Source organism: Rhinolophus hipposideros (genome assembly GCF_964194185.1).
Source record: "Rhinolophus hipposideros genome assembly, chromosome: 9".
Taxonomy (NCBI): domain Eukaryota; kingdom Metazoa; phylum Chordata; class Mammalia; order Chiroptera; family Rhinolophidae; genus Rhinolophus; species Rhinolophus hipposideros.
Genome location: NC_138055.1, coordinates 51,278,738 through 51,291,822, shown reverse-complemented (window position 1 = coordinate 51,291,822; position 13,085 = coordinate 51,278,738). Strand labels below are relative to the sequence as shown.

Sequence of the window (13,085 nt, the reverse complement as noted above, 5' to 3'; positions counted from 1 at the left end):
GCTGCCTCTTACTCTTTCTTTAATGCAGTTTAACTTTACTGTCCCACTTGCTAATAACCAGAATCTTTAAATCAATCTATGCAAGACTCCTAAGTTTGATGTTTATTTGACTGGGCAAGCATTACATGGCTTGATTCAGCAGCAACCGTTTCCATTTATTACTGGGCGTTTAATGATTTCTCCTTCCTTGGGAGGGTGAATTCATTGCTTGCAGAAATAGAAGGCAAAAAGGCATCTGACTTTTGATCAGAAGACTATAGGGTGCTCAATTGATTGACCGTGGCAAAAAGTCCTTTTTTGGCTATGACTTGAACCTGTGGCATTGAAAGGGCCTTGAATTCTTATATTCAAGCTTCAAGTATTGGGTAGCACAGTGACAAGTAAGGCTGAGTGTTGCAAGGAGCAAAGATACCAGGCTTGCTTTTTTTTGTTCCAGCAAGGTCTCCCTACCCACCTAAAGCTTCAGATAGACAGACACACACACACATTTGCATATACACATGGTATATAATTTCCTATTGGAAAAGCATTTGGGAGACCCACTGCTGTGCCTGGTACACTGAGCGCTTTGCTTAATCATGCATCACCTTTTCGTCGGCTCTCAACATGAGCAGGGAACGTCGTTGTGTCGTCCAGATCTGATAAGCAAGAACGGCACAGAGCTCAGTGTTCAGGTCAGCCCAGCTCACACAGTAGGTTCTGGATCAATGTGCTTTGATAGTCTTGGTCATGGCTCAAGCTGCAGCCACTGGTGCAAAAAGCTTTTTAAGTACTCAGGGTCAGGGCATGTTAGTCATTATGCTTTTAGTATAAACAGGGTTTGGAGGATGGCCACTTAACCTAAGAATTTAACAAATTTTTATTAAATCTGCTCCCTGTAGCTGCTATATTTTGTAAATAAGTGAAGGCCCCAGGCCATGAGTTCCTTAACTTGTGTAATTTATTAGACTCTGGTTCTCAGAGTCTATTTGTTGATGGTTTCTGTTCACGAAGTCAGGCAGAAGACAGCTTGACATCACCAGGAATAACCTCGGCGTGTGTGGGAGCCTTCTCTGCAGTCTTGTGGGATGGGAAAGGAGGCCACTTTTCAGGGACTCAGAGTTGGAAGCAGGAATTTTTCCTTTTGTACCTCTCTCCCTCTATAGCTTCATAGTTGCATTGTTTTTATATAGCGTTACTCTCATATCTCACACAGTTGGACACCATCTGTGTGCTAGGCTCAGAGACATGTCCATGGTTATGTAGACTGATAATAAAGTACTAGCCAGTTCATATCTTCTCTGGTCATCAGTGCAGATGGGCTTAGGAACCAATTCCCTACAGAGCCTCTGGGAAAAGTAACATGGTGATTTACAATATACAGAGTGCTTTCATTTATCATCTTGACCTCACCACACTCATGTTCAGTGGGTAGGTTAGGTGATGTCATCCCAACTGACAAATTCAGAAAGGTGATTTGGCTCAAATTCCCACACACTAATTATAGTTTAGCTGGGATTAGAACCTGGGGAATGTAGTCCCACTCTAGAGGTCAGCCGTGGTGCCGGCTATTTCAGATTTCAGCATCGTGGGCTTGTGAGTATATTATTACGTACGTCAATGGTTCCACTCAGGGCTGTATGTGGTTGTGCCTATGCACTCAACAGATGACCCAGAAAGAGCCGGGAGGCCCACACTGCTGGGGAAGGTGATTAGGAGAATGTCTTCGTGGCTGGGGTTATTGTCTGGTAGAATGCAGACCTGTGCTTGGTGATCCAGGGCTGTTTTCTCTGCCGGAAGAGAAGGAAGAGCTGGTGTGGGTGCTTGAGGTGGCTCTGGGTGGGAGTCTGTTCTCGGGCCGCCCATGTGCATCTCGTGTGCTCTGAAGCTCAGAGCCAAGCACAGGCGAGTCTCTGAACCACAGCCATCAGCCTGCTTCTAGAAACGTGTCAGCGGATTAGCTTATTGGCTTTCCCCCTGAGTGGCATTAGCTCTCACCCCGTCTCATGTTCACCATCTGGCTTTCAGTAAGAAGTCTTCAAGTGATCTCTCTTCAGCAGGCTGCTCTGTGCCAGGGCTTTCTGAGGGCTTTTCAGCTTTCTCCCTCATCAACCCTGGGGCCCAGTGCTCTCCAAAAGAGGTAGTCAGCCTGTTGTGTCCACACGTATGCATACCTGGAATCAGAAGCATATTTAAGACCTCAGAGAAATAAAATCAGCTCAAAGGAGAATGAGTCGCGTGGTTAATGGCCTAAAGTCTTTTTGTTGTCAAAACTAACAAGTGGATCTGTCGTGTTCCCTGGGTGAATTTTTGCAATGGAGTCGCTCCTGTCACAGAGAAAGCTCTTTCTGCCTGTGAGATGGTACAGTTTGTCCAGATTTTAGTAGAGCGAGGGAGACAAAGGAGCTGGAATTTTTCTTCCTCATTGGGAAGCAAAGCCTGGGGGTGGAGGTGCTTAGATGAACCACCTCCCCTCCTCCCGGGGAGCTGGCTGCTCTCTCCTCCTAGGGTAATGCACACTGACGGGGGCTGAATGCCTCTTTGCTTCTGGACAGAGCCAGCCCCTCGGCAGAGCAGCCGCACTGTGGAGGTGCAGCTGCTGGCATTAACGGGCTAAGCCCTTTCCAGCTGCTTTCTTTAACGGGAATTGCCTGCAGTCGGCAGCTTAACGGAGCTGTCTTAGCCCGATTAGGAGGAAATGACTAATCTGGGCATCTCCTCATGGCACTGGCCTGAAGGTTCGGACAGATAACCCCGGAGGGTGGGAAGTGGTTGGATAAACGGTGTTGGAGTGCTAGGTGATTATCTCCTTAAAAATGGTGCTCCCGGCTTGGCATGGCTCGTGCTTTGTTTGGCCTCCCTGAAAAGGGTTCTCTTTAGTGGCTTCCCTGGCACTGACGTTCATCGTGAGGGGTGGCCTGGGTAGTCAACGCTGGACTAGAAATAGATGTGCAGAGGAGCTGAGAGCCCACAAGGGCGATGGTTCCCATCCCCAAAGAGGGAGGAGGTAACTTGAGACCCTCCAGTGTAGTCCCCCTTTGGCCTACCATTCCCCCTTTCTTTAAAATCTTTAAAAGAGCCAAGATTTGAAGGAGAGATGATCATAAGATACACTTAAAACATTTCAATATCTCTGAGAATTGGGATATCATAATTAATGGCATTGTACAAATAGAATGCAATGAGTTTGCTTTCTTAGGAGCTCATAAAATAGTGGTGCATCTTATCATCAATGTTACTTGGGTTGGTAATATTCGCCGTTTGTGCGAGATAGGCTGTTGGCTAAACCAGTTGTGGAGGCTGGGGAACCAGCTACTTAGCCTTGGAAAGGTTACAGCAGGGAGTTCCCCCAGGTCCGAGGGAAGCTGCGGGATAGCAAAAGCAAGCAAGGCTCATCTGGCACGAAGAAGCAGACAAGCAATGTGTAGGATAGCCTCAAAATCTGTCCCAGTCAATGACCTTCAGAGTCATTACATGTGACCCCTGAGTCGGGGAAGGGCGAAAAGTCATTGTGAATCAGTGAGGCCAAGACCAAAATAATAGGATGTCTTGGTGGAGTGAAATCACAGACTAGGACAAAAACATTCAGGGAGCCTTAACACAAAAAGGATGAGAGGTGTGAGATACTCTGTTTGGGCAGGGAGTTGGGAGTGTTTATTGCAATCCGTTGTCCAATATGCTCACCAAATCCAGAATACCAGAGGTCTCCCCTCCATTTAAACTGGAAGGCCATGGTTTGGGGACCAACAAGAAAAGGACAGATAATCAAGTTAAGGAAACTTGCTCTGAGATAAGAAGTAGACTAAAAATATAATTTTGTTTAAGAAAGTCTTCCTGTTCCGTAGACAGAGATGGTCAAGTACCTATGAAGTAACCTGTTCAGTGCCAGGATAGAGGAGGGTGCAAGGGTGGGGGGGAGCTCAGAGGAGGGAGGGAGCTGGAGACTTAAGAGAGCCTAGGAGGTGATGACATTCAAACTGGATAGGAGGATAAACAAGGCAGCCAGAGAGGGCCCAGAGCATATTCCAGGCTACGGAGGTCCCTCCAGCCTGGTTTCCATAACCGGACACCCCCACCTGCTGCCCTGGCTGGGCCTTGTTTTACCTGTCTTGGTTGTGGGGTGGATTTGTGGGTCCCTGCTTCTGTCTCTGGCCTCCCCCACCCCCAGCTCTGGCAGTAACTGTCCCTTCATCTGACTTCATCAGAGCTCTGAAGCAGTTTTTCATTTCCCCCTTTTCTGCCCATTAACTGCAGCTCATTAATTAGTGCCGTTGAACTCCCCACCCTCATAAACCCCCTTCGCGAACCATGCCTCCCCTCTGCAGCTTTTGCTAAATATGTGACTGCTCCTCAGTGTAACTGCCCCTCCCTGAGAAGTGATTACAGACCTCGGCAGTGCGGACCCCCTGCCCCAGCTGCCCAGAGTGGCCAGCTTGGCTGGATGCTTCATTTTGATTAGCCCTTGATCCCCCCCCCCCAGTCCCCGGCCCCCCACCCACTGCTGGGCCTGGCAGTGGCTGCAGGTTGACATCTCTCCATAGCGAGCATTCTTCTCACTGCTCCAGACCGTGGAGAACAGCTCTGGGGGCCCAGAGCAACTGAGGTGATCCCCTCTCCTGACCCAGCAGAGTCTCCCATTAAAACCCCAATCAGCTGGTTCCAGATCACTTTTCCTCATGTATAGATCAGAGATCACAGATTTTGATCTGTACTGCTGCTTAAACCCTCACACTGATGGCTGCTCCCCTTTTGTTTACTTAGCTTCCATATGAAATTCCAGATGCTCAAAGCCGTCCTTTTCACCCCTTTATAGCTACCCAGCCTCCTGAATCTCCCCCAAACCAGCTGCCAGCCACGATCACGCCAGCAGCGCTCCACTTCTCTGTTCTGAGACGGCCCTTATTTCTTTCTTGGATTTGATTCTTGACTCCTCTTTCCTCTGGGACTTTCCTTCCCCAACACACTCACGCTCACATACTCCCTCTCCTTTGCTCAAGCTCAGCCTGGGGTATGGGGAGGAAGTGATCCCTTCTTTAGCTGGGCTGCATTAGAAACCGCAGGGGAAGCAGCTACACTCATTGGCAGAGGGAGTTGCAATCTGCCGCGATGATGGTGAAAACCTCTACCCCTGATTGCAGTCTGACCATGTGTCAGGCGTGGTGCTGAGCACAAAAGTCCCACATCGTTCTTCCAGCCCCTTTGGGAATAGACCCCATTTTCCAGATGAAAGTGAGGCTCAGGATCCTTAAGTAACTTGCTCAAGTTCACACAGCTACAAGTGCTGGAGCCTATATTTAAACTCTTTGAATGTTTTCAACCCCCAGTCTACCTTTATGTAGTCTTTTTCCTTTTAACCTTGGTGCATAGAATCCTTGAGGTCAAAGAGATTTTCCTTGGGAATAAGTCCCTGAATCACCATCTTGCTCCTCCTTTCCCCTCTAAGGGGCCCACATGTGTCCCAGAGCCTGGCCCCTTCATGGGCTCTCCCCCTTCCACAGTGTGGTGCCAGATTAGATGTGTCCCCTTTACACCCCGAGGTAGCTGTGCAGGTGGAAAGCTTAGAGGGACTTCCTGCCAGCCAATGGGGAAGTGACAGCCTAGGCCCCGGCTGGCATCCTCTGCTCCTGCTAAGACAATCATCAACATAAAAGGCTAATTGTATTAATCACCAAGGCACCCGTCCTGAGTTCCCCTCCCTTTGGGGAGAATTATGAATTGCAATTGCAGATGGCTCTGCTGATTGAAGGCAGTGCTCAGCAGGGAGAGGGCCAGATCAGATTACACACCATTAATTAAAAACTTCCCCTGACAAACGGGAGGAAGGGAGTGCACACCAAGGGTCTGCCTGGTTGGGTCTCTGTCTTCCCTGTGCTCCTGGCCCCCCACCCAGGCCCACCGGCTGTGACTATGAAACCCCCTGTCCCTGGCTGGAACTGCTGAGATTTGGCTCCTGGAAGGCCTGCCCTTCCCTCACCCAGATGGCCAGCTGTCCTATGAAAGGGCTGCAGAGGAGAAGCTCACCTTTGGTTACTCATTCCTGTTGAACCTCGGTTGAGCTTCAGACTCTAACCTAATTCCTCACTTCTCATGAAGCTTGTCTCCTCATTCTACTCTATTCCAACAGCACAGCTTCAAAGAACTAATTGTGAAAGGGGCCCCCAGGTTTCTCTTCAGGCCATCAGCCTTACCCTTTTGGCCTGAAGTTCCCGGGACGGAGGTGACACAGGCAGCTCTGAAATAGGGGTGGGGACTCACGTGTGGCTGCGCACCCTCTTCCCAGCTACCTCTACCTGCAAGCACAGGCTCCTCAGCGGTTCATTTTTGGCTCATGTGGGGCTGTAACTCCTGAATTCTCCTCTTGATCAATTACTACCTCCCCTCCCTCCTAGCCGCCCAGCCTCAGTCATCCATTCATCAGACTTTTATTGAGCACCCAGGGTGTGCTTCTTGGGATGCAGAGATAATTTGTCTAGGAGTTTAAGGACCTCCTGCAGGAGCTCCACCCCCTGCCCTCTTCAACCTTCTAGTTCCCGCGTCCTTTTCTCTGGCTGCAGTTTGTATGAGCACCGCTGGAGCATTATTTTGGAAAATTCTAAGCTGGGAGCTGGGGAGACCTTAGGGGGCTGTGGTACTGAGCTGGGTGACCTTTAACAAGTCAATCACAACCTACACACACACACACACACACACACACACACACACACACACGCACACACAAGCCCAGCTGTCCCTGCTCATAAAAGGGCACAAGAAGCCCTGGGCTCTAAGAGACTATGAAGATGGATGAGTGTGGCCCAGCTTGGGGAGATGTGAATAGTCCTCTGCACTGATAATACTACAGAACGCTGAGCACGGCTGCTGTGGCTTGGAGCACCTGGGACTCAGTTGCTGCACTGGTCACAGGCCAGGCCTGCCCTCAGAAGACGGGAGCCCCTCCCCCATCCAACCCCTTTGGAGACATCATGGGAAAGAACCTATCTTTTTTATGGATTTGGTTGCTGCATCTCAGGGTACCATGGTGATGGGCGCCATAGAGATGAGAAGAACTGGCTTTTATTGGCTTGTCTCTTCATTCCAGGGTCCCTCCCCCAACCGCCGCCATCTACACACACAAAGTTCTCAGGGCCCTCCCGTCTGTGGAGCAGATCAAATAAGAAAAACCTCTCTTCCCCGCCTTCTCAATCATCTCCCTCTCTCCCTTCTTCCCCTCCCATTACCAACAGCAATTGTATTCAAACCCAGTAATTACAGTAATAGCAACAATAACCATCTTTTATTGGCTTTGTTTTTCTAGCATTTTAATTTCCCCAAACACTTTCCAACCCCTTGTTTGTTGTCACAGCAGTCCCTGGGGGAGACTTGTGCCCATTTAACAGCTGGGGAAGCCAAGATCCAGATAGGACCCCAAGTCATGAGCAGAGTCGATTTACAGCAGCTTGTAAATATTAGCCAACCAACTGAGACGCCGGTAGTCCTTCAGGGGCATTGAACTGAAAACTGTAGATTCCTGAGTCATTCTCGAGTTCCTAGCATCCTTGGGGCTTATTCAACAGCTTTTGAGGGATCCTGGTAGAGCTGAGAATGAGGCTGGACATGGCTTCTGGCCCAGGTCATGGATGGAGGGCTGGGCTGGGGCCGCCCTCGCTCAGGATTGCTTCTGTGAATGGGGCTGAGGTGGGAGGCAGCCAAACAGCCAGGAAAAGCTTGTCCTGGAAAAGGCCTGTTTGGCCCAAACCTCCCTTCCTATAGCCTGCCCATCTGCTAGCCTGAGAATAGCTTCCTCTGTGTCAGCTCTTCCCAAGGGTGGAGTCCTTTCCTGGGCATTTGGAGAAATGAGGAACGAAGGTTTCCTGGGAAGGTAATCTCTGTCTTCAGGAAGCCCACAGTCTGAGGGGAAACCATAGTCCCCAAACCACACCCAAGAGCAGAGACATGCGTCTGAGGAGCTCTGGGGCTTCTGTGAAGTCTGGCCCCTCCTCCCCAAGGGTGGGATGAAAAGTTGGGGTTCTCTGAGGTCCCTTTAGCCCTCAGTCTCTAAGCAGAATGGCCATCTGCTTAGACATGGGGATCTGGAGGCCAGACAGATGAGAGAAGGGGAGGGCAGTAGTGAATTCCCCTGCCTCCCTCTGCTCTGTCCCGTTAAGAGGTAGAGGAGGAGGAAACAACATATTTGCTCCCCAGATTCTATCTAGTAATGTAAGGGATTGGCACCCCCTACCCACCCTTAGGACAAGAGGCCAAGCATCCCTACCCACCCTCGAAAACCCCTTTTCTCCCCAGAAAATGAAGTCCGGACACACAAAGTATGCTGCTCACCTGCCCGGCTAGTCTCAGAAGCCTGAGGGCAGGAGCCAAATTCTATATCACCTGACACACACTCTTCGGTATGGAGTCTTCTGAACTGGACTGGGATTCCTTCTGGGGCTCCAGCACTACCAATTTCTTTGTCTCCTCAGTGCCTGTAAGGATGGCCAGTCGCTGGGCCAGGGTCTTGGTGTCAGGGAACAGGATAAAGTTGTAGATCAGCGAAGCCAGGACAGCCCCTGTCAGGGGCCCCACCCAGAAGATCTGAGGAGGCAGAGAAGTAAGCACCTGGCTGTTCAGCTGTCAGATCAAAGCATAGCTTTGAGGCCCCTACCTGCTTCCCTAGTGTTGACTTGGTCTCCCAGGAAACCTCAAGCTGTCTATAAGGTGGCAAATTTGAGAAGGCGTCCCCCCACCAGGCCCCTCACTGCTCCTTTCTCCCTCTTGCCTCGCCTCCCGTTCCAACCAGGAGCCTTGGCTAGGGCTGTTCTTGTCTTTGCTGGTGTGTGTGTCTATTTCTGTTTATCTTTTTTCTGTATCCAAGTTAGGAAATTGGTCCAGCTGGAGAAAGTGAATAAGGAAACAGCCAGGACTTGAGGTCTGGGCCAAGGCTGCAGCTCCTGCCCTGGCCCATTTCTTGCCAGTCCCCTGGGTACCCTGGGCTATTGAAGCTGAAAGAAGGAAAGCATGAAGCCAGGATACATGCCCTGGTCTTCTGAGCTTCGGGAAACCTCCATCGGGGGTCAAGTTGGTCTGGGGCAGGGCGACTTATCTCTCCAAGTCTCTGTGCCCCCTACCCTGCTGGAGAAAGCCGAAGTCCCTATTGCCTTTACTTGGGCCCTCTCCGCGCCCCTCCCCATGGCTGCCAGCAAAGGGTCTCACCCAGTGGAGCGTGAACTTCCCAACGATGAGGGCAGGTCCGAAGGAGCGGGCTGGGTTCATAGAACAGCCAGTGAAGTAGATCTGGGGAGCAATTGTGGGTTCAGGGTGTAAGGAGGTGTAAGGCAAGACTGGGAGGGCACAGTCCCTTCTGCCCTGGCTCAGAGCCCCAGCTCCAGCCTTGGCTTCTGCAGCCCCATATCCTGGGCCTGGAGTGTGGGGCACAGCCTTGGCCCCAAGGCGTGAGGGACTCAGGGAGGGACACTTCCTGGCCTTTAGGACCCCATAGTCCCCCCAGGAGGAGCAGTGTGTGCGTCTGCATGGCAGCCCCCTGTGACCCTTACCCCGATGAGGTGGCCTAATGCCACAGAGATCCCAATCATGGTGGCCGGGGAGCCCGATGCCTGACGGCTGTCGGTGGAAGCAAAGACACAGAGCACAAGCTGCAGGGTGAGAACCAGCTCCACTGTCACCGCCTGGCCAGTCGACACGTTGCTCCAGACCTGGGTGAGGGGGTTACGCTGCAGCCTGAATGGGCTCTGCCAGGAGATGGTGACACCCCCCCACCTCATTCCCTCATTAGAAAGGTGTGACACCTCACCAGTGCCAGTTCAGGACTTAAGGAGGACTGTGTGGTGGGGTTCAGGTGAGCCCCAGACACTTGCTCCTAAAGAAGTGAATGTCACCCTTCTCAACCCAAAGGTTGGTTGGGACCAGTGATTTGGGGGGATGGCAGGAGCTCAGGACTGGTGGGACAGGGGAGGCTCCGAGAAGCTGGGGTGCATGTTTGACTGGGAGGAGACCTGGGTAGGAATGGAAGGAGGAGATGATTAGGGGAGGGGAGGCGGGTAAAGCAGGCCTCAGCGTGCTGAGAAGGGAGGAACATGGGCAAACAGAAGAGCAAGAGACATGTGGGGGATTTAGGGAACAAGAAGTGCACGCAGGGCCCCTGCCACCACTCACAGCCCCGGCCTTCCCTGGCTGCCCGCCCCCCTTAGATGCCCGGTCCTTCTCCGACTCCAGCCCCTTACCGGGGCTTCTCGCTGCGCCACCAGTTCCTTGAGCCACAGTCACACTGCTCTGCCTGCACCAAGGCAGCTTGATCCCCCTGGGTGCCATGGTTACCTCCCCGCCCCCTCCCCCCGGCCGGGCCCCCACCCTTACCACCTGTTTAGACACCGCCCTGCCAGGTGCCCCTCCCTGTACCTACCATGTTGATCCCGAGGGTCTCTCGGATGTCCCCTGGTGTGACCCCATAAAGCACGGCAGCCCCCACAGTGGCCCCTGTCAGCTGGGCAGCCACATAGGCCACAGCACGGGGCAGCGAGATCTGCGAGCCCACGAGGAAGGCGAGCGTCACGGCGGGGTTGATGTGCGCCCCGCTGGTCTTCCAGGTGATCTGCACGGCCATGGCTGTGGCCAGGTTGAAGGTGATGGTGATCTGCAGGACGGTGGGAAGTGCCAAGGGCCAGTGCAGCGTCGAGCCCACGCCAAAGAACACGTACAGCCCCGTGGCCAGGAACTCCACAAACAGCGCCTTGCTGGTGGCCGTCCAGAGCCGGCGCCCCGTCATCTTGGCCAAGCCATGCCCTTCCGGCTCCGTCGCGTCTACGTCCCGGGGCCTTGGCTGCCACCTCTTCTGCTCCCAGGGCCTCTCTCTGCTTCCCTTGCCTCTGGTCTCCTGGGTCTCCTCTAATCTCTTGCTTCGGGCCTGCTCTGGCTGTCCCACTGCGTGGCGGCCTTCGCTCGCTCCCATCTGCAGCTCCTCCATGGCACGGCTGTCCTCGGACTGTGCTGGTCGGACTGGCAAGGGTTGGTCTGATGGGGTTATGTGCGTCTGGGTGGGTGGGAGGCGTGGGAGTGGCATGGGGGGTGGTACTCACATGCCTGCCTTACCCTGAGCTCACCTGACAGCTGGGGGAGGGGAGGCGGTCTCAGGGCGCTGAGCTGGAACCTCCCAGGAGGTTTCCAAGCTGGGCAGGCCTAATGGTGCAGCAGGCCGAGGCCTAACCTGAGGGTCGTAGGTGCAGGAGCAGTGGCGGGCGTGGGATTTCAAAGCGTCCACGCCCCTGATGTCAGCTTAGGTAGAACAAAATCACTCAGATCCCCACGTCCAAGGCCTGCTTCAGAGTGTCCTGTTTCTCCTGGCCCCCTCTGCCTGCAGGCTCTGCCTCCAGAGGGACTCACACTATTCTGTGCCCATAAACCCAGATGTGAAATGGAGCTCTCCCCTTCGTTCCCACCTAAAACCCCACTCAGAAAGCAGATGTGAATAGAGTTACCTTTACTAAGGATGTGGGCCTATGGGGGTACAGAGGGGGCAAATGGAGGACGGGTTTATTCCACAGCAAATCAGAAGACACACGTGACCGTGGGCACCTCTGCTGCCTGCCATGGGAATTTCCACTGGTCTCTCACCTGCTTCTCCTTTCCCTCACCCTTCTCCTCCCTTCTCAGCCCCACCCCCCTCCATTCTCTGCTCTCCTCTCAGGGGTCAAAACAATTCCTTTTAGTCTCAGGCAGGGCAGCTTAGCCATTTTTGTAGCTATGCTGGCCCTAAGGTCGCCCACTCCCTAGGCTCTGCCTTTTTACCGCCATTTGGGTGTTTAACCAAATGAAGCTGTTCCCTCCCTAAGAAGAATCTGCCCATCTGTTAAAATAATTGTCTTCACCTCTTAACCACATCTGGGTGCCCTGACCTCGCCCCTGGCCATATCTACCCGCCCAGGGGATGTCCCCTGGTTGTCCTCAGACTCCTCAAATGCAACCTTTCTCAAAATAACATCCTGCTCCCTCCTCATCCTCTCAAACACACTCCTGTTTCCTCCAGTGCAGTTGGAGGTACCTGGGAAGCACCCTGGACTCTTCTCTCCCTCCTGTCCCCATCTAGTAAAGGCATCAAGGCCTGCTGATTTCTTGACTCTGCCCTCTTCTCGCCACCCCTGCTGCCCTGCAGCCTTTAACCATTCTCTCTGTCTGCTCCCTTGCTCTGCTCCAATCAATTATCCACGCTGCAGCCAGAGTGATTTTTCTAAAATGCAAATGTGATCCTGCTGCTTCTCTGCTGAAATCCCTTCAAAGCCTCCTGTGCCCTCTGGGATGCTGCTTTTCCTGCCTCACCTCTCCCCACTCCTCGTCTTGCTCTTTACCCTCTGGCCTCACCAAGTGACCAGTCGTTCTGGAACACTCTATGCTGGTTTCTCCTTGCAGGATGCTCTGTCTTCTCTTTGGCGTGCCCTTCCCACTTCCTTTGCTTGAGTAACTCCTAACCCACCCCTAAGGCTCAACTTTGATGTCATCTCCTCTTTTCCTGGATGAGGACCCCTCTGTGTGCTCCCATCACACCGGGGCATTTTTATGCACTACGCTCACCATAGGGTGTTGCCATGGTGTTAATGTGTCTCTCCAGTGAGATGGTGAGCCCCTGAGCCAAGTTTTGCTCATCCCTATGTGTAGTGTCTTGCACAGGGATTGGCCATAGTAGGTGCTCAGGAAATATTTGTTGAATGAATCAATGAGCGAATAGAAGCTTCCTGACCTCCTGGAGGCAGGTGACTTTCATATCTGCTCCCTTTCAGCTGCTATCCTGACGGCCGTATACCCGCCCTCACCTGGGACTGGGCCCTCTGAAATCTTTAAGTGAAACATGCCAGCTTTGATCACAGGCTCTATCCACTCACCTTCCCCATCTCCTTTCTGTTCTCCTAGCCCCCTCTCCAGCCGGGTCCCCTGGTATCTCACCCCAATGCCCCGCTCTCCTGACTCCCGGTTCTCTCCATCCCTCTCCCCTCCACATCTCTCCACTCTCATTCTCCTCACACCCCTCTGCCCGGGCGGCCATTGGCGCTGCTGAACCCTGCTGAAGACACTCACCCAGCCATGCAGACTGTTGCCATGACAAGTCCATGGTCTCTGGCTTCAGC

At 52.7% G+C, this 13,085-nt stretch overlaps 1 protein-coding gene across 5 annotated transcripts; it reads right to left on the bottom strand.

The window, feature by feature from the left end:
* Positions 1–7,012: 7,012 nt before the first annotated feature.
* AQP6 (aquaporin 6) lies at positions 7,013–12,532 on the bottom strand. 5 transcript variants are annotated; one of them, XM_081058885.1, is made up of 5 exons: positions 10,373–10,952; positions 9,507–9,573; positions 9,166–9,246; positions 8,296–8,438; positions 7,227–7,795 (listed from the first exon to the last, which is right to left on the bottom strand). In XM_081058885.1, exons 1-4 carry the CDS (start codon positions 10,931–10,933, stop codon positions 8,338–8,340), a joined length of 810 nt encoding a protein of 269 aa, XP_080915011.1. In that variant the 5' UTR covers positions 10,934–10,952; the 3' UTR covers positions 7,227–7,795; positions 8,296–8,337. The 5 variants fall into 5 exon arrangements, with proteins under 5 accessions (XP_080915007.1, XP_080915011.1, XP_080915010.1 ...); XM_081058883.1 differs by having other exon boundaries at positions 7,228–7,795; positions 8,296–8,469; positions 9,507–9,665; positions 10,373–10,976; XM_081058882.1 differs by having other exon boundaries at positions 7,228–7,795; positions 8,296–8,547; positions 9,507–9,665; positions 10,373–10,956.
* Between the last annotated feature and the right edge of the window lie 553 nt (positions 12,533–13,085).

Coding starts and splice junctions, on each gene's coding strand:
- AQP6 (XM_081058881.1), bottom strand. CDS start 11,029: ATGCCACTCCCACGCCTCCCACCCACCCAGACGCACATAACCCCATCA. Junction 9,666..10,372: donor AGACCCTCGGGATCAACATG/GTAGGTACAGGG, acceptor CCCCTCACCCAG/GTCTGGAGCAACGTGTCGAC. Junction 9,247..9,506: donor CATTAGGCCACCTCATCGGG/GTAAGGGTCACA, acceptor ATTGCTCCCCAG/ATCTACTTCACTGGCTGTTC.